The sequence below is a fragment of the Pyricularia oryzae genome, chromosome 1, assembly GCF_000002495.2.
Source record: "Pyricularia oryzae 70-15 chromosome 1, whole genome shotgun sequence".
NCBI classification, from domain to species: Eukaryota; Fungi; Ascomycota; class Sordariomycetes; order Magnaporthales; family Pyriculariaceae; genus Pyricularia; species Pyricularia oryzae.
Genome location: NC_017844.1, coordinates 182,239 through 199,993, shown reverse-complemented (window position 1 = coordinate 199,993; position 17,755 = coordinate 182,239). Strand labels below are relative to the sequence as shown.

Below are 17,755 nucleotides of genomic sequence, written 5' to 3'. Positions count from 1 at the left end.
CTTAACAGGACGGTCCTATTCGATTGGTCACCATTGGGTATGCCCCATCGTTCATTCGTAATCTACTACAGGCTGGCTGGCGTGACTTACTGTTCAAGGGTCCCCGCGATAGCTTACAACGCACAGTTCAAAAAACTGTACAGGCAGCCTCCAGCGCCCGCATGCCTAAATTGGATTCCATCTCCCTTCAGTGGTGCACGCTCTTTGTCAGCTTTGCAAGATTACCCACAACACAAGCAGCTTCAGGGCGAGAGCTTTACCCCCACACATCAATGGTAACAAGTTGAGGATGCAGCATGCAGTTATTAGAAGGGTGTGGCGGGGAATCATTGATAGCAACAACGTTCGACAATCGGATATATTAATTTATCGGGAATGTAATGAACAATTTGAAAATGAAATCAGGTCCTGATAGCAAAGTCAACAGCGCGTCGTATTATTTGAACATCCCAAGAAAAAGATCTATGACAGTATTTGTGATGCTTGGCTCAAGCAAAGCCCCATTGCCACTGACACCTACATCCTTAACACAGGTCATTTACAAGCAAAGCGCCGTTGTCGCCACCATGAACCTCCGAAATATGGCGACTCCAATCATACCGCCCGAGAATTGCAACCTCTTCATCCGACTCTAAACATTTGGGGCAGTGAGTTTCAGACTCAAACCTACCCCTATGCTTCTTCCCTAGATGGTTGGAAAAGCACCTCCCGGGTTCCATTGTCATTTTGCAAAAGAGGCATAAGGCCAGCTTTCCCTCGTAAATCTCAAGTCGGCCCTTGTCTGAAACCTTTCGCTTCTTCTCGACGACCTTTTGGATATCACTTGCCTCATCTCCTTCCTTTAGCCTGTACTCGTTTCTTTTCCGCTTCCGGGCGAAGCTGTCCTTGTTTTCCGGCAGTCCTGGGGCGTTGAGCTTGCCGTGAACTTTCTCGACATGATTGCTCCATTCCATTGCATTGTTAATGATGTGATCCTTTTCTTGACCTTTGCATGCGGGGCAGGGAAAGGGTCTGTCGTATAGTCCTTCGTAGTGATGAACCTCTCTGTTGTGCCGGGTCAGATTTTTCCTACGTGTAAACGAACTGCCACATATGTAACAGGTTGGTTTTGAACTATCGAGTTGATCGAGTTGAATCGCTGACAACAAATGTGACTTATTGGCAGCCTTCTTTGCCTTCAATTGTGAAGCGTTCTGCGTGCCGTGGGAATCCACAACGTGTCTGGCCCAGTCAGACGCAGAGTTAATAGTGCATTTGCATGCGGGACAGTCGAAAGGTTGCTGAAAGCAATGAGTTTTGGTGTGTCTGATCAGGTTTCTCTGCAATGTGAATGAACTTCCGCATAAAAGACAAGTCGGCTTCTGGGCTAGTGTTGGCTCTATCGATTGAACTTCCTGAGCGGCTTCTGGGCATGGCGCAATTGCATCATCTTTACACTGGAGAAAGGAAAGAAGTGCTTTGCTGAAGGTGTCGCCTCGAACAATGTCTCCACGCAAGATCTGGCCGATTTTCACCGCAGCGTTACCTGCTGCGATGTGCCGAGGCTTTTGCGGGTTGACGTGTAAGGTTTGCAAATCCCTCTTGAATTTGCCTTTGTCCCCCTCCTCGCGGTCCACTCGCTCGAAAAACTCAGCTCTAGACCCCTTGAGTGTGCTGGCGCACAGGTTTGCAATTGTTTTGCTTATGTGAGATAGTACACGAGCTGCCTCCTTGTCAGCCTCGGACTTATCCTTGGTTTCAGACTTGCCCTCTTCATGCTTGGCGCGCTTTTCGAGCCTTGCAGTTTCTTTAAGCCTTGCATATTCGACACGCAGCTCGCTGATGTCCTCCCGCTTTTGGAAAGACTCGAGATCTTCTTGGGTTACATAGATTGGGGCATTTTCGTTTCTTTTAAATGAGGCTTCCCGCATACGTTTGAACAGTTCGTCGTTGCCTCGTGCATGCTCGCCGAATGCGACTTGAACAAGGTCGCCATTGAAATTCCTCGGCTGGTAGTACTCCTCGAATACTCTGCTGGAATTGGAGAGCACATAGTTGCGCTGCGCCGAAGTAAACGACTCTGAAACCCAAATTAGCTTTGATCGGCATTGCAATTGGGGCTGAACACATACTGTCGAGGCGAGCACCTGCACCTACTCGTATGGAGTACAACCGCATGGGTTCACGGTAGCCGGCCACCAGAAGTGTACGATACCAGAGGGCACGCTCAGTTTCGTGAGACAGTGCAAAGATCTCACGGTCTAACGTTTCTTTTTTCCAGTGTAGTTCGGCATATTCGGCATCCCTAGGCTTTTCGAGATCCTCCCAAGAGTGATACGGGGGGTCGAAAGCGCCGTCTTTGATTGCCTGGGCAGCGACGATTCTCACCAGGTCGACAAGTGGATCGTTTGTATTTTTTAGGCCTATTTCAATTCTAAACAGGTTCGTTAATTGTCAGAAACCTCGAGTGAGCTGAAAGGAAGCAAAGGATTGGGGACAGTAACATACACGTCATCCTGCGAGGTACAAATCTTGTCTGTCTGCTGTTTGTTGTAGTATAATGTAAGGTCGCCGAAGACACTCATGTTCTCGACGGTTTTTTTTCCGGGCCGGGAGAGATGCATTTTGATTTGACTATATTTCAGTTTATCCAGAGTTCCACGGCGGAACCCGCCCATAGATGCCAACAGAATTCTAGCGTGGAAGGCGACTCGAGTCTCGCGGTCGCAGGGAATATCGTTCGCACGAGTCCATAGAGTCATCAAGACAACTAGAATATCGGCGGTCGTCGCTGCGACCTTGACGAATGTTTGCTTCTTAGTGAGCTCGAGCTCATTCGCCAAATCAGAGGCAATCCACTGTCCGTAATTTGTGTGAGTGAGCGGAATCATGGTAGCAGCGAACCGCTAGAAACGGGAATGGGACTTACGTGTGAAATCTGCCAGACTGGTCCTGACCCCCGTGACTTGTGGCTTTGTGTAGTTGACAAGGTCCATTTATCAGGGTTGCTGGTAACACTCCTCCTCTTTTCGCTCAGGACCGTTCTGTCAGCCGCGACTACGAGGGACTCCCAAAAGTGTCTGACACTCAAATCCCTATTTATCGATCGTTCGATCCTGCGTTCTTCCGGCCCGGTGCTCACGACCGGTCGCTCAGAAGCCCTGACGTAATCCTTGAGGAACTGCTGGCAACAGTGAATCGCTCCATTGTATGCTTCGGTCCCGCGGTTACATAGGTCAAGCCAAATCTGGTCGGGATCGGCTTGGTAGGCGTCGTCCGGATCCGTCTCGTAAACCTGCGTGAAGAATCTGATCCGGCAAATCATTCCATGATTAGTATAGCGATAAGTGGTCGGAAAGGGAAGGGAAGGGATATTGACATTTTCCACGATTGCATTGCCAGCTTTTGTTGTTGGCGATACTTGTCGCTCCCCCGTGGCCGATCAGGTATCGGCTTGAACTCGCGCTTTGAGAGCCTCGCTCTCTCGCGCCTGGCATCCAATGCCGCATCTTTGTAGGCCTGAACGGGCCGCGTTTTTGCAGCAAGACCGACTGCTCGTTGCGTTGCCATCGTGGTTGTTGCCCAGCGCTGGGGAGGAACCTGGCATGGAGAGAAATCGGTTGTCGCAGAGGAAGGGAGGGAGGGATGGCGAGGGGTCCTGGCCCTGCTCAAAAAAGAGGGCAGCAGGACGCAGCTGCCCTCCCCCCAAGAAAATCGAAAGTGCCACGGCCATGGTGATCACGCGTGGCCCGAAAACGGGATGCAGTTCTCACGACGGCGACGGATCGGTGGCGGCGAGGTGCATTCAACAACGGAGCGCAAAGGATGGCGGGGCGGGGCGCGAAATGGCGAACGGCCATTGGCTACAGTTGAGGACGCAGGGCGGCTCCCACCTGCTCCCTTGGCACTTCGTACCGGTTCTGCCCTCACTGGTTTGACTAGGGGAGAGCGGACGGGATCCCGTATATTCCAGTGGGTATGGTCGTATGTGTCAGTGTTCGCAATGTGTGCTTATTATATTCTATAGTGTTACATAATTTTCTCAGCCAGTTCAGCCAGTTCAGCTGTTCTGTCCGTTTGTTGTTTGACCACTGGCAAGTTAGGTCTTTACGATACAACCCTAGAACTAATTTAGTTATATCTTGGCCAGCCAGGCCTTTGTCAGCCGGTAGCGCATCAAAGCGGTAAAGGTACCAGATGCGAGGGTCAGGGATCCTGCATAGAACATGGCCGGTCTGTAGGCCTGGAGGCCATTTTCGGAGCCGCCATAAGCGTCGAGAAGGTGTCCTGCGATGGGGGCGCCCTGGCAGAAAAGAAAAAAAAGAAGGTCAGTTTATTTCCAAGGCGGCAACATGCACAAAACAAGACAAGATAAGACAAGAAAGAGGTGACTCACCATCAGATAGCCTCCACCCCAGCCAGTGACGAGCATGCCCATGGCGACACCCACCCTCGCCGACCCAAAAACGTTGCCCGCGACGGTCGGCATGGTCGAGAAAAAGGCACCGTTGGCCACGCCGTTGACGACCACAAACACGGCTAGCGGAGCCAAGCTGGTCGAGGCCGGCCACAGCACCAGCATGCTGATGGCGCCAATGACGAAGCTGCTGAAGAGGGTGTTGACGGCGCCAAGCTTGTCGCAGAGGATCCCGCTCGCGATCCTACCGACGGCCGAGGTCAAGTTGAAGCCGGCGAGCAGGCCAGCACCCGTGGCCGAGGCCAGGCCGAGACCCCGCTGCGCGTAGAGCGGAATGAAAAACGGCGGCACGAGCAGGGGAAAGGTGCCGATGGCGCTGGCGGCAAAGAGGAACACAAAGGCCGGGTCCTTGAAGAGCGCCCACTCCACCATTCCGCGGGCGCTGCTGCTGCTGTTGCCGAGGCCGGTCTTCCTGGCCGTCTTGGCCTCGGCGCGCTCCCTGATGAGAAAGGCGGCGGGTAGGCCGGTGGCCAGGATGCAGAGGCCGATGGTGCGGTAGGTCCAGGCCGGACCCAGACGCTGGATGAGCTTGTCTGAGACGACGCTGAGGGCGGCGCCGCCGAAGCCGCCGCCGGAAAACACGATGCCGTTGGCGAGCCCGCGGCGGCGGCTAAAGTATTGGGCGGGCATGGTGGCCGAGGTGGAGAAGCACATGCCCATGCCCAGGCCGACGATGACGCCGTTGGTCATGAACAGGCCCGGCACGCTGTCGATGGCGAACCCGGCGAGGATCATGCCCACGCCCAGCAGCCCTATGCCGCTGGCGGCCATCCACCTCGCGCCGATCTTTCGAAACACCTGCGCGTTGATCACCGCCATGGCCGAGATGAGGCTCGGCGCGAGGGACCCCGCAAAGGACAGCGTCGACGGCGAGGCGAGGCCCCGCTCCGTGAGCACTGCCTGCATCACGCCCCAGCTGTACGTGATGCCGACGATCCAGAAAGAGAGCACAAAGCAGCATCCCGCCACCACCCAGCCATAGCCGCCTTCCGGCACTTGGCTGTCGGCCTGCCGGGACGCCTCGAGTATCGGATCGAGCGGAGCAGACGCCGTACCCGGGTGTGCACTGCCTCTTTGACGGGCGGTGTTGCTGCTGATGTTTGTGGTTGGGATGCTCAGAGGCTCGAGCCGGATAGATGTTGTTGTTGTTGTTGTTGTTGTTGTGGTTGTGGACGACATTGCTGGCGATAATGTTTTGCTCCCTCTAAAAGTCTCCTTTGCCAACAATCAATTCATGAGAAAGAGAACAAACATGTTGTTATCACATTTTATAGACTTGCTGGAAACACTTAAAAGAAGGAATTATTAATTGCAAGCGACAAGGTCATGCCGATTATTGATAATCTCTGCCCTGTTGGGGGTTTTGGCCAAGACGCCAGCCAATTCCTAGACTAGCTGCATAGCAGCGACGGAACATCAAACCACCGCAGCAATATGCACGTTTGACGTTACTCTGGGCAGCAAAATGCCCGCCCGTCGCAGTCAGGCGGCGTGACAAAAAGTTGCAAACATCCCGGCAAGCCTGGGTTGCTTACAAACACCATTGCAACACCGCTTATACCTTTTTCTTCACCGCCGTCGAATTCGGTTTGGATTCATGCATCGTATTTGCTTGAAAAGGTCACTGCATCACCGGCGACACAAGGATAGGAGCTGTTGAACAATGTTGGAAAGTGATTCAAAGAGCATTAGACGTCTCAAGACGCTGTGTTTGTTTCTGGTGAAAATAGAAGAACCCACCCATAGAGAGTAAACATTTGGTTTTTGTTTGGTGCGAGATAAATGAAGAAGAAAAAAAATCATTTCGGGGTTAGTGCTTACTTTCCGTTTCGGGTGGTCGCGTTGCCATCATCTATTGGGAAGGCACACCTCCTTTGTTTTTGTGTGGTGCCGAGAAGTGTGCATGCACATGCATGACTCCTGAAAGTGTGGTGGCATTCGTTCCCGACCTGGGCTTCTGGGCACCAAATCCACTGTCACGCACTATAGAAAAAAAAAGAGCTTATGGTCGGCGCCGTAATGGATAGTGCGTTTATCCTGCCTTCCAGAACTAGTTCTAGATCTAGTCAGTCTTTCTTTGCGCGCCTCCATGGAAACTAACGCATAGCGACTGTAGCAGTCATCGGTCTCTAATTTGCTAGGTATTCCTCTTGCTTGCACATTGCCCGAGCCTCCATTTTATTGTTCCATCATATTATTTACACAAGTCGCGGCCCATTTGCATGCGACTGGCAAGCGCTGCCCAAAATATCCGTGATCCAAAATATATCTATCCCATCATATACAAAACCCTTGCGCCGAGTAAAAATCCCAACCTGCCAAACCAGGCTTATGCTTTTTTTTCATGCCCTTCTATCCCCATCATATGTGTCACTCCGCTGTGAAAACGAGCTCGTCACCCGGATGACGTTCTTCCCAGACGGCATGGGCCTGGCCCCGCCAGCGGCATCATCGCCGCTCTCGGAGCCGCCCTCGTTGGTCGTGGCAACCGCGGTGGCGAGGGTGCTTATGTCGGTGAGGCCAATGTCATCATCGTGAAGCCGACGGTGCCCGCCCTTGGAGCCCCTGTTCAGCGGGGCGTTCCTGCTCCCCTTGCTGCCGGCACCGCCGCCGACGTCGCCGCCGCGGCGCGACGACTTGTCCCCCGAGTAGCCCAGCCTCTCCCTCACGGTCCTGCGCAGCGGGGCGAGGTGCGGCAGGCAGGCGCCGACGATGGCGAAGCAGGGCTCGATGGCGGACCAGATGAAGACGGGGCCCATGGCAAAGGTGACGTCGGCGGCGCGGGACAGCTCCGAGAGGTAGACGCAGCGCAGGATGGAGGCGACGCAGACGAAGCCGCCGATGAGCATCAGGCCCAGGACGGCGCCCTTTTTGCGCCGGCTCATGTTGAGCGCCAGGATCTGCGGGATCGGGATCGCGAGGACGTAAAAGTCGATGAGCATGTTGATGACGGCCAGGGCGAGGAAGAAGGTGTTGATGTCGATGCAGACCCCCGGCGTGCCCGTGAACTGCGTCCAAAAGTGCGTCACCGGCCTGCACACGTTGCCCATGGTCACCCAGATGGTGATGGGATAAAGCAGCGACAGGCAGATGCCGAGGTATATGGCACCCTTGAAGGCTCTGCTGGTGACCAGGTCCCGCGTTCCAAAGACGCGCATGTAGAAGAAGAGGATGCTCAACTTGACCGAGCCGCATGCGCCGCCGTAGATGAAGGTGTAGACATAAAGCACTTGGTAGATCTCTTGGATCTGGTCGATGTTCAAAGCCCAGACGTGACTGCCTGCACCTCTAGAGGCACCTATATTGGAAAAGTTGCAGTTGCTTGCTGTTAGAACTCAGATTGCTGATTTGCACAAAGGATTTGGTTGCTTGCTTGCATTGGAAGGGAAAAAAAAGTTTACCTGCTATAGTCAGCCCGGCAGCCCCCGCGACGAACGCCAGTGTGACCAGAATGGCCCAGTCGTCGGCCAAAAACGCATTGCGGGCGTAGAAGCGGCAGATGAAGCGTGCCAATACGGCGCAGACGGCCAACACCAACAAGACGGACACTGCCGCCGAATCAGCAGGCCCTCGATTTTCGGTCAGATCGAGTCCATCCGGTGCCGGCCCAAACACAGCTTGTATTACCGGGTCCATATTCGTCATGAGCTGCCTTGTACTGTGTTGCAGATTTGCAGAAATGACCCAGGTGTCACGCAGGACAAAAAGACTAGATTAGAACTAGTTTTAGAGCTAGATGGGCCAAGAACTTAAAGACCCCCTAGGGACCAGACACACACACACACACACATGCACACACACAAAAAGGAGAAAAAAAAGCAAAGTGTGCTACCTAAGTATGCACAACCCCAGCCATTGAACTGAGGGTGATCGGCAGAGAGAATAATTTAAGAAACATGAGGCTATCGGAACATTTCCTCCTGTTTGGTAGGCTCCAAGCCGTACCGGGAAATCCCATAACCAGGGATGCAGAATGACAGGAGCTTGCCACTTTGACAGGGCATTAGGCCGTGGTACACAACACATCACTTGCATTGGCATCACATCTTGTGCCGAGCCCACGCGAGACTTGTTCAACCGCAGACCATCACACTTGCCATGATTGGTGGAAGGGTGATGAATAACGACCAGGTACCTATCAGCCCACAAAATTCCCAGGGTTCAGAGGTCCCGAGTTTGAACTTGTGTTAGTGGGTCCTTTTTTTGGTTATGCCAAGAGGACAAGTCTTGGTGGCATGAGGCGAGATTGACAAATGTGGTCTGTTAGTTGCCTGCCCTTGCATTAGTTCTAGACTAGACTAGGTCTAGTTCTAGTAGCCGAGCAGGTGAAAACAAGTGCGTCGAAACACGTGTTAAAGGAATATTCCACCAGATAGCTGACTGAACTGGCTTCTGGATAAATTCGATGCGAGATACGGTCAGTGTTCTGCTGACAATACTGGCCTAGCACATGGTTGCGTCGTGTCTAATTACCACATAGACTCACATACTATGGCCTAAATGGGCCCACAGCCCAACAGCCCTTAATTGGATCTTCAATCTCCATACCCTCACCAACATCAGTGGGCCTTTCGTGGGGTGTGAGGGGAAACGTTGCTGTTGATGCAGGGAGGTCTTAAATACGAATAACACCTACTCAGATAGTAGCGTGGTGGACACTGCTGATTGGGGAAATGGGGCCTTTGCCGTTTACCCGAAGGATCATAGTGTTTCCCTTATAGGTTAATAGTTTCCCCATAGGTGGGGTGTCTTTAGCCTGACATCCAGCACATATCATATTGATCTGCATGCCAACCAACCACCAAGACGCGCGGTTCCTTTCTCTTTTTTCCCTTTGTGTAACCACATGGATCTATTCTCATATACCCCCCTTTTTAAACCAAAAAATAAAACAAAATAAAAAATGGCTTCCGTCACCAGCTTCCCGGAGGTCCCTCGCTTGACGCAAATAGAGCGCATCGGCCCCAAGGGGTACCTGCGTTATGTCTTCAACTTTGCCCTCCCAGAGGACTATGACCTCGAAGCAGTGGCAGCGGCCCTGCAAACGGGTTATGACGCCACCAAGGAGCGGATGGGAATCCTCCGCTGCGAGGCCATGCCGGATCCGGACGCCGGCCAGGAGGGCGTTTTCAAGCCGGTCGAGATGCCGGCCGACGACGAAATCGATAAAATCACCGTCAAGGACTTGAGGAAGACGTTTGGCCAGACGCACGCCCAACTCCGGGACAAGGGCTTTCCTGTTTCTGCATTCGAGGCGGATGTTGTCATGCGGCGCGGAGTGTGGCCTCAGCCCGGCGAGCGTCTGCCAATCTCTTTGCTGCAGGCAAATTTCATCGAGGGCGGACTGGTTCTGACTTGGTGCATATTGCATGTGTTTGGCGACGGCACCACATTCCACCAATGGATGCGCATCTGGGCCGAAGAGGTTAGGAAAGCCGAAGGAGTGGAAATCACCGAGCCGCTTGTCTTTGACTCGGCCATGTGGACGGACCGTGAGCAGATCATGAAGCCGAGCGGCAAGAATGCCGGGCGCCCTGAGGACCACCCCGAATACACGGTGCTGCCCTTTACCCCTCCAGGCATGCCGCCTAAGATGCTGTCGGATGCCCACCGCGGCAAGGTCTTTTACTTCTCCCCCGAGGCGCTCAAGGAGCTCAAGACCGAAGCCGACCCCAAGACCAAGGCGCTCCAGGACATTGGCGGCCAGGACTGGGTGTCGACCAACGACGCCTTGTCGGCCCTACTCTGGCGGACCGTCATGTCGGTGCAGCACGGACACATGCTCGACCAGCTCGAGGGCGACCCCGTCTCCGTGTTCAACGTCGCCATCGACGGGCGCCAGAGGACGAACCCGGCGGTGCACCCGGCCACGCTGGGCTGCTTCCTCGAGTACGTGGCCGCGTCTGCCAGCGTGCGGGACATGCTGGACTCGGCCAAGACGAGCGTGGCGGATCTGGCCGTGCTCATCAGGAAGGCCGTGGCGCGGGCGACCAAGGAACACACCGACGACGTCATGACGCTGGCGGCCAAGCTCGAGGACGTCAACCGACTGGTGCCCACTGCGTTCCTCGACGTCCCCGGCTTCCACTGCATCCAAACGAGCTGGGTCGGCTTTGAGCTGTACGGGCTGGAGTGGGGACCCAGGCTGGGCAGGGTCGAAGCTGTGAGGTCGCCACACGTGGGCGTCATCAACGGACTGCAGGTTGTTTTCCCGATTCTGCCGGATGGTGGATGGGAGGTCTTGGTTGGTGTCGAGGAGAGCTGTTTGGACCGACTGATGGAGGAGCCATTGTGGAACAAGTTTGCGAAAGCAAAGTAAGATTTTTTTGTGGTTTCCTGCTGCAATGAGGTTGAGAACCCGCTAGAACTACCTAGGTCTGGGTCTGGGCCCAAGGTGAAAACGGAAATGGCGGTTGACGTCTTGCTGTTTTGGGAGCCGCACGCACTTTTAGGGAAGTGGGGGGGGAACCAACGATCGCCTCATGCAGGGTACCTAGCAACTCATCCTGCAGCTCGTGTCTGAGTAGACGCTGCATTTTCAAGGGCTTGCCTTCCCCTTTCGTAATCCTTTCAACCTTGCATTAGTACTCTCTGCTCTGAAATTAATCCAGTCCATCTTATGCAGCCCATCACACGTATCAAAAAGCCTGCGGCAAAGATTAGGGTACCTAAGGTAGGTCAATTAAAACAACAAGTAACACACCACGCAAAATGACTCCCCCAAATCGGGCAATCCCACCCCCGAACGTCACTCCAGTCACGAGTCCGACTTCTTGACCTCGTCCGCAGTCGGCATCTCGTGCATCACCCTGGGCACACAATCCCCAGGCAGCTCGACAGGCTGCTGGTTCTCGGGCGGCAGCTCATGCGCCGCCACCGCCCCTCGTTGAAAAAGCATGTCGTCCTGCCCGACGGACCCGCGCTGAACAGGCCCGTCGCCTTGGCCGCTCGTCCCCCGGTCCGGAACGACGTGGTGCATCTGCGCCGACTCCATCTCGGCCGGCCCGAGGTCCGAGCCGCTCGAATTCCCCGCATCGATATTGGTCTCGTCCTTGGCCGGCACCACCGCCGCCGCCGCCGTAACCCCCGCCGTCTCGGGCGAGCACACGTGCTCCTCCTGCTGCTTCTGCCGCTCCCGCCTGACGAACCACAACGCGCCGGCCACGATCAGGGCCACGCCTGCGAGCACCCCGACGACTATGCCCGCGATCGCGCCCCCGCTGAGCTCGTTTTGGTTGGTCACGCCGTTTCGAAACCCGAATCCGTCGGGCGGGCCCGTGGGCCTGAGGGGGCCGCTCGGGCCGGTGGTGGTGGCGAGCGCCGGGTCGTCGAGGGCCCTGCCCGCGGTGACCGTCGCCGTCGCCGTCGCCCTGATGATGGAGGCGACGTCGAAGGGTAGCGACGTGGCCGACGGCTGCGCCGAGCTCAGGCTGCTGTAGACCTTTGCCATGTCCTCCTGCGTGACGTTGTTGAGCGGGTCCCAGCCTGTGCTCCAGCAGATGTTGACTTGGTTCTTGGTCTCTGTGCACTTTTCCGTGCCCGCGAGGCAGCACCACGAGCTGCTACCGCCGCCGCCGCATCTGCTCGTGCTGCCGTCCTGCTTGCAGTCCGTCGCGAGCGTCCAGCACACGCTGGTGTCCTTCTTGGACCCATCGCAGCAGTACCGCCGGCCCGTCGTGGGGTCCCTCGCGCACGCCTTTTCCGGCGCTGGACAGTAGGCCAAGCCGAACCCGGGGCAGGACGGGGTCGATTGGAACGTCGTGAAGAACCAATCGTCGTAGTAGGAGAATGGATCGAGCGGTGATGGTCCCATCTTTGTCAAATTTGGCGTATATTCCCTCCCCTAGTTCGATTTCACAGCCCTTGTATCTTGTCTAATACGACCCCGTCGTGTGCGTGGCTTCCAGAGTTCCTGTTGGCGAAATAACGAAAAGAATCATCATAGGTGAGCAAGAGGAAAAGACCGAGGAAATCGAGTGGTATAGAATAGAAAGTGACCGCACACGAGGAAGGCTCGGATTCGAAACAGCACTAACCTTGTTAGCTTGGAAAAGAAATCGTTAGTTGGTCCCTACATGTGTTGTTTTCTTTCCCCTTCCGGAAATAAGTAATATTTAGCACCTCACACGGTTCCCTGTTGCAAATGAGCCGTTAACAGTCTTGTCTTCTTCACTTCTTCTCCGGGCATGGGCCTCGACTATCACCCCGCCTCGTGTTGCCAGGCTTACGAATCTACGACGGCCAAGTGTCGAGGCTGATTCTAGCCGAACGCCTTGCGGATCGCCGTCCGAACTATGGGGTTGCGTCTTCCCCATCTATGCGATCCGAGTTCAATACCTAGATTCATCATTGAATGAGACTGCCAGTTGCTCGTATACTCCGTATACTCCGGGAAATATACCACTGACGTTTTCATCAGGATACGCAAAAGCCTTGCGAGACACAATCGTCACCAGATGCTAACGCAAACCGACGATATTGACATTTAACTTTGCTTTTTGACCAAGCCAATCTGGCGAAGGATACATACTGACCGCTATTTAGGCATTGCTTGGCAGCTCTGCCCCATCCTAGCACACCATTTTCAATTGACAGTTCGCCAGCCAAAAAGATCCACGCTACAGACGCAATCAAGTCCCTGGGAGATCATAATAATCTCGGAATCGATCCGTCTCATCCCATCCACAATCGATCACGATCCTCCAGCAGTTGATGAGCAGCGTGTCAAACCGTCTTGTCCAGAAACTCAGATACCCTTCTGGCAAGGGTCCAACCGTCTTCTTCAGCGACTCGGGCATATCCTCGTAGTGGTTCTTCTTGTTGCGGAGCGCCCTTAGCAGATCCAACATTCTTGATCCCGTGTACTTCCGTTGCTTTCCTAACGAATCGACAAACTCTCTAGGTAACTGTCGAAGGAAATCCCCAGACGTGATGACGTCGGGCGCGGCTTCTTCCAATATCTGGAGGGGCCAGCTTGGTGGATCACGTGGTTCCTTTTCGAAATGATCCGAAACGTCGCAAAGGAACGCCAGTCTCTTCTTGGCCGACCAGAAGAACGGGTGCCGCATCACATCACGAGCTGTCGGTCTTTCGCTAGGCTCAAAGCTCAACATTCGTTCCACAATATCCCTGGCCTCCATCGCGTAGTCGCCCAAGACCTCCAGCCTAGAAAGATCAAAAGATCCCTTGCGGATGTTGACCTCCCTCATGTACCTGTCGCCACGATCATATGGGTGCGAGCCCTTGGTAAGGACGTAGAAGAAAACCAGCCCGAGACTAAAGATGTCAATGGCACGCGTGGCTCGCCTGTTGGGAACATCGCTTGATCCTTGCACGCTCCCGGAGCCGCTGTGAGCCGAGGACATGCTCGCGTCCACCATGGTCGCTGTGTTGTCACGAGCGTCATCGTCGAGAAGTAATTCGGGAGCTCTCCATCCCGTGGTACCGGCAGCGTGTGCCGTTGTCGCGCCGAACGAACTCTGACCACCCTCAAGCTTCTTACACAAACCAAAGTCTGAGACTAGCAATCGTGGCTTTCCATCCTTGCCCATGTTCACGAGAATGTTTTGAGGCTTGAGGTCTCGATGAACGATGCGTAGGGAATGCAGATGACTGAGACCGTTGGTGATCTGGTATAGTACGTTGGGAAGGTCTTTTTCGCCAGCTTGGGCCAGGTTCTTGAAGTATGCGGGCTTCTCAATCACTTCGGCGAGAGATGCCTGGCACAGCTCAAGGGCGATGTACAAGAAAGCGTCACGTGATTGTTGCGCATAGTACCGAATTACTGCCCAACGGGTTAGTAAACTAGTGCATACCGGTGCCAAGCGAACAATCTGAACCTACCATTCGGGTGATCATCACTCTCCCTCAGCAACCTGGTTTCCTGAGACGCTATGTCGTAGAACTGGATGAGCATCCTCTTCACTGCCACGTCACGACCATCCCACTTCCCGGCAAAAACGACGGTGCCGTTACTGCCTGTACCGAGCTGCTGGTCCTCGTTGACCTCGAGGCTGCCCATCTTGTAGATGGGGCCCGTGAGATCTTGCACATTGTCGATGATGGTACGCAAATCAGGCTCGATTCGACGGGGTGCGTCACCCAGTTGCTTGGCTTTATCCACGATCTCACTGACGGATGCCTGGGGAGGGTCGTCGTCCCGAGAGACAGATCCTTCACGCTTCTTCTTACGATGCTTAGTGCCGCCTCGCCTTCCTCTGTGTGCCTTCTTCTTCTTTTCTGGCTCTGGGCTTGGTGTGCCATTGGCGGCAACTCCATCGACAGATTCGCCAGTAGAAGCCTCACCAGGCTTACTCCCAGACTCAGGGGTGATTTCAATTTTGACGCTAGGACCAGCCTGGGATGTCGCATCTTGCTTGTCAGTGTCGGCAGTCCTTGCTGATTTTTCGTCTCCGCTGCCCGATGTTTCCGGGTTTGTTGGGAGCTCCGGAGCTTTGGGTGTTACGACACCTGCAGTCACTACCGGATCTGCTTCGGACTGAAGGACGGCCGGGTCCGACAACTTGGTCGAGTCAGCGGGCGGAGCAAGTTTCTCTTCATCCTTTGTCATGTCCGAAACTTCTATCCCGGAACTGTCGGCAGGCTTCTTGTCAAGCTTGGAGGATGCAAGGGAAAACTCAATGGACTTTCGGCCTGACTCGGGGCCGACCTTGGTTGCCTTCCACTCCTTGTACAACTTCCTCATGTCGTCCTGCTTGTAAAGCAAGGCAAAGAATCCGAGTATGATGAAGAGCGGATTGGTGAAAAGAGCGCCAGCGAGATCGGCGACTGTGAGAGGCAAGCTCCGCACCTTCTCAATCATTTCGGTAGTGTTCCCCGAGGGGATGCGAGGAAACTGTGGCAAAATGGAAGTGCTGGCCGTCTGCTCATCAGGCACAGGGTCGGGTTGATGACCAGGAAGCGTCTGAAAGTTGGATCCTGTGTTGCCATCACCACGGCCATCCCGCGGCATCCCATTGAGGCTGTGTGTCCCAATCAGGAGCTTGTCAAGGATATTGTCATCCATGCGTTCCCAAATGTCCTCCTCAATGGCACCACGGTGCTTGCTGGCGACCGCCTCGCTTGATTGCTCCGTGAGCGGATAGTAAACTCCACCCAAGGCGTACCAACCGCCCGTTTCGGTCCGATTCAAATAGACCTTGCTGCGCCGTCTGTCGAGATCAGCCTGATCGCTGAAAGGCATAGGTGGCTGAGGCAGTATCTTGAGATCAGGGCTGCTGCCGGCAGGGGCACCACGAGGTCTCAGGACGTCAAAGACGCGGGCGACAGGAGAGCTGAAGGTGTGTCGGAACCTTTGCTGATTCCCGGGTGCACGAGTGTGATCGAAACCATAAGCGACCCCGTTTGCACCGGTAGCAATGTATTGGTTGTCCATGGTGGACCTGTACTGGGCGACCAGGTCCATATCGTAGTGATTGGGCTTCCACTCCCAATAATGGATAGTGGCAATCGGCAAACCTTCAGAGTTGCTTATGCTGACAGTGTACTCGGTGCGAGCAATGGTGATGGTACCACTGTTTCCGCACTCCTCATCGCCGTCAGGGCTCACCATGAAGTTGTCCCTGCGAATGCAGCTGTCTTTTGTCTCGATGTGATTCTTGCGAGAGCCAATGTACTTGACCGTTTTCCCCGTGCGTACGTCAAGGGTAAGCATGGCCGAGTTTTTATCTCCAGCGTAGTAGACGTCTGGATTCTTGCCTTGGAAAGGTTCATCCACCAATTGCTTGATTGTGAGGGCGGCAGGAACCAGCCCTCGATTGGGTATGTAAAAGTAGAGCTGGCCATCTTGCGTGGGCTCGACGATCCACAGGTAATGGTCGATATCCGAATAGTCGGAATCGAGAACGGACACATTTGCCCGGTGGAGAGTGACCTCGACCATAGGGCTGTCCATCTTGTGATGCCAAATCTCACGACCGGTGTGACGGTCGCAGGCATAGAGGTCTCCATCGACGGTCGCCATAATGACAAAATCTTCAACTTCCCAGTCGTCCAGAGACCGCGCAACATGCGGCGTAGCGAGCCCAGCCTTGATGGAGCTGAGATCGTCTCTGAAGGGTTCTGGTGCTCGAACGGACAGCTGGTCCAGAGCTACAGTAGCAAGGGCGCGCTCATCTGGAATGAGTAAGGTGTCATGCTTGTTGGGTATGCGAGTGTTTATGTCTGTGTTCTTGCGTTTTACTGTCTCGATAATGCCACGGGTGATGGTAGCAGCGGCGGCATTTGGGTGGCGCTGCGCCATCTCTTCACCCCGCTGTCTGGGGGATTCGTGCCTGCGTCGAGGGCCTTCATCGCTACGACTGGTCTTTTCTTCACCGCGTCGAGGGCTTCCGATGTGAATGTCGGTATCGATCGTGCGGGTGTCGAGCTTGTGGCCGTGAAGGGCGTGGCTATCGAGACTCGGTACTGCTGCTTGTTGTTGCTGCTGCTGAGCGTCAACAAGGGCGAGCCATGGGAGTAGAATGGCGGCAAAGGCAATCAAAAGCTTTCGCTGTTGGTGGGTAACGGGTCCAGGCGGACGCCGCATCATCTTGAACAGGACAAGGCGGAGCCGGAGACCTGGGAAATTTCAGTTGGAAGACATTTGGCAGGCCCTAGCCGGCGAAGGAACATCGGCCACTGTTGGTGATTGAATGGGACGACAAAAGGTGTTGATGGACGGAAATGGTGGGTTGAGCGGGCTGTTGGATTTTTGTGGCGTGGGAGCTACGGTAAGGTAGAACTGTGCGAAAGTGGCACGACTCGAATCAATCTATTGTTCAACGTAAGGCGAGGATCGGACAAGTCTCGTTTGTCAATGATGGCCGTTAGAAGGAACTTCCTGTACGGATATTGTAGAAACCAGGGACGCGAATAAGAATGAGAAGTAGTTTCGATGAAATTACAACAGATAGCAAGGCCCAAGGTATATAGGGTTGGCGGGACGGTCGGGAGGGTTCAAAAGGTTTGCAGAGAACGGAAACAGATGGACTGAAACGGGGGTTGGCCTCCATGATTTGCTCGCCAAGGGAGCCCAGCCCAACCAAATGTCCAGGAATCACGTGATGGATTATCATCCCTTCCCCGCCACAAAGTTCATTTTGGTCTCAATTTTTACTATAAGTTGTCAGCTCATGTTGACTTTCCTAATCTCATCCAGCCTTAAGTAATACAATCGAGATTCCGTGTGGTGTAATTGACACAGATTTCAACTATTCATCATTATAGTCCGTAGATGCACGTGGAAACTTTTTTTTGTCGCCGTTCAATTCTATCGGTTGAGAATGTTTTTTCGTCGTC

The 17,755-nt window shown here is 54.3% G+C and overlaps 6 protein-coding genes across 6 annotated transcripts; 1 reads left to right on the top strand and 5 right to left on the bottom strand.

The window, feature by feature from the left end:
• Positions 1 to 296: 296 nt before the first annotated feature.
• Positions 297 to 3,928, bottom strand: MGG_15991 (uncharacterized protein). Its single transcript, XM_003708698.1, has 5 exons — positions 3,359 to 3,928; positions 2,909 to 3,287; positions 2,488 to 2,837; positions 2,112 to 2,413; positions 297 to 2,059 (listed from the first exon to the last, which is right to left on the bottom strand). Exons 1-5 carry the CDS (start codon positions 3,547 to 3,549, stop codon positions 525 to 527), a joined length of 2,757 nt encoding a protein of 918 aa, XP_003708746.1. The 5' UTR covers positions 3,550 to 3,928; the 3' UTR covers positions 297 to 524.
• MGG_15990 (uncharacterized protein) lies at positions 3,898 to 5,743 on the bottom strand. The gene is made up of 2 exons (XM_003708697.1): positions 4,376 to 5,743; positions 3,898 to 4,282 (listed from the first exon to the last, which is right to left on the bottom strand). The coding sequence occupies exons 1-2, from the start codon at positions 5,633 to 5,635 to the stop codon at positions 4,115 to 4,117; spliced, it is 1,428 nt and encodes a 475-aa protein (XP_003708745.1). The 5' UTR covers positions 5,636 to 5,743; the 3' UTR covers positions 3,898 to 4,114.
• A 604-nt stretch (positions 5,744 to 6,347) lies between these two features.
• On the bottom strand, positions 6,348 to 8,284 carry MGG_02001 (uncharacterized protein). The gene is made up of 2 exons (XM_003708696.1): positions 7,858 to 8,284; positions 6,348 to 7,754 (listed from the first exon to the last, which is right to left on the bottom strand). The coding sequence occupies exons 1-2, from the start codon at positions 8,099 to 8,101 to the stop codon at positions 6,799 to 6,801; spliced, it is 1,200 nt and encodes a 399-aa protein (XP_003708744.1). The 5' UTR covers positions 8,102 to 8,284; the 3' UTR covers positions 6,348 to 6,798.
• Positions 8,285 to 9,108: 824 nt separating this feature from the next.
• On the top strand, positions 9,109 to 11,105 carry MGG_02000 (uncharacterized protein). The gene has a single exon (XM_003708695.1). It carries the CDS (start codon positions 9,360 to 9,362, stop codon positions 10,773 to 10,775), a length of 1,416 nt encoding a protein of 471 aa, XP_003708743.1. The 5' UTR covers positions 9,109 to 9,359; the 3' UTR covers positions 10,776 to 11,105.
• MGG_15989 (uncharacterized protein) lies at positions 10,069 to 12,931 on the bottom strand. The gene is made up of 2 exons (XM_003708694.1): positions 12,493 to 12,931; positions 10,069 to 12,368 (listed from the first exon to the last, which is right to left on the bottom strand). The coding sequence occupies exon 2, from the start codon at positions 12,267 to 12,269 to the stop codon at positions 11,214 to 11,216; it is 1,056 nt and encodes a 351-aa protein (XP_003708742.1). The 5' UTR covers positions 12,270 to 12,368; positions 12,493 to 12,931; the 3' UTR covers positions 10,069 to 11,213.
• Positions 12,871 to 17,392, bottom strand: MGG_15988 (IRE protein kinase). Its single transcript, XM_003708693.1, has 2 exons — positions 14,300 to 17,392; positions 12,871 to 14,240 (listed from the first exon to the last, which is right to left on the bottom strand). The coding sequence occupies exons 1-2, from the start codon at positions 17,004 to 17,006 to the stop codon at positions 13,087 to 13,089; spliced, it is 3,861 nt and encodes a 1,286-aa protein (XP_003708741.1). The 5' UTR covers positions 17,007 to 17,392; the 3' UTR covers positions 12,871 to 13,086.
• Positions 17,393 to 17,755: the final 363 nt, after the last annotated feature.

What these genes read in the sequence shown, in the direction of transcription:
- MGG_15989 (XM_003708694.1), bottom strand. Translation starts at nt 12,269, where the DNA reads ATGGGACCATCACCGCTCGATCCATTCTCCTACTACGACGATTGGTTC.
- MGG_02001 (XM_003708696.1), bottom strand. Translation starts at nt 8,101, where the DNA reads ATGACGAATATGGACCCGGTAATACAAGCTGTGTTTGGGCCGGCACCG. An exon ending in TGCCGGGCTGACTATAGCAG is followed by an intron (nt 7,755 to 7,857) that starts GTAAACTTTTTT and finishes TTTCCAATATAG; the next exon opens with GTGCCTCTAGAGGTGCAGGC.
- MGG_15991 (XM_003708698.1), bottom strand. Translation starts at nt 3,549, where the DNA reads ATGGCAACGCAACGAGCAGTCGGTCTTGCTGCAAAAACGCGGCCCGTT. An exon ending in TGTACCTCGCAGGATGACGT is followed by an intron (nt 2,414 to 2,487) that starts GTATGTTACTGT and finishes GAACCTGTTTAG; the next exon opens with AATTGAAATAGGCCTAAAAA. An exon ending in TGCAGGTGCTCGCCTCGACA is followed by an intron (nt 2,060 to 2,111) that starts GTATGTGTTCAG and finishes TTTGGGTTTCAG; the next exon opens with AGTCGTTTACTTCGGCGCAG.
- MGG_02000 (XM_003708695.1), top strand. Translation starts at nt 9,360, where the DNA reads ATGGCTTCCGTCACCAGCTTCCCGGAGGTCCCTCGCTTGACGCAAATA.
- MGG_15988 (XM_003708693.1), bottom strand. Translation starts at nt 17,006, where the DNA reads ATGATGCGGCGTCCGCCTGGACCCGTTACCCACCAACAGCGAAAGCTT. An exon ending in GAGTGATGATCACCCGAATG is followed by an intron (nt 14,241 to 14,299) that starts GTAGGTTCAGAT and finishes CCCGTTGGGCAG; the next exon opens with TAATTCGGTACTATGCGCAA.
- MGG_15990 (XM_003708697.1), bottom strand. Translation starts at nt 5,635, where the DNA reads ATGTCGTCCACAACCACAACAACAACAACAACAACAACAACATCTATC. An exon ending in GGGGTGGAGGCTATCTGATG is followed by an intron (nt 4,283 to 4,375) that starts GTGAGTCACCTC and finishes CTTTTCTGCCAG; the next exon opens with GGCGCCCCCATCGCAGGACA.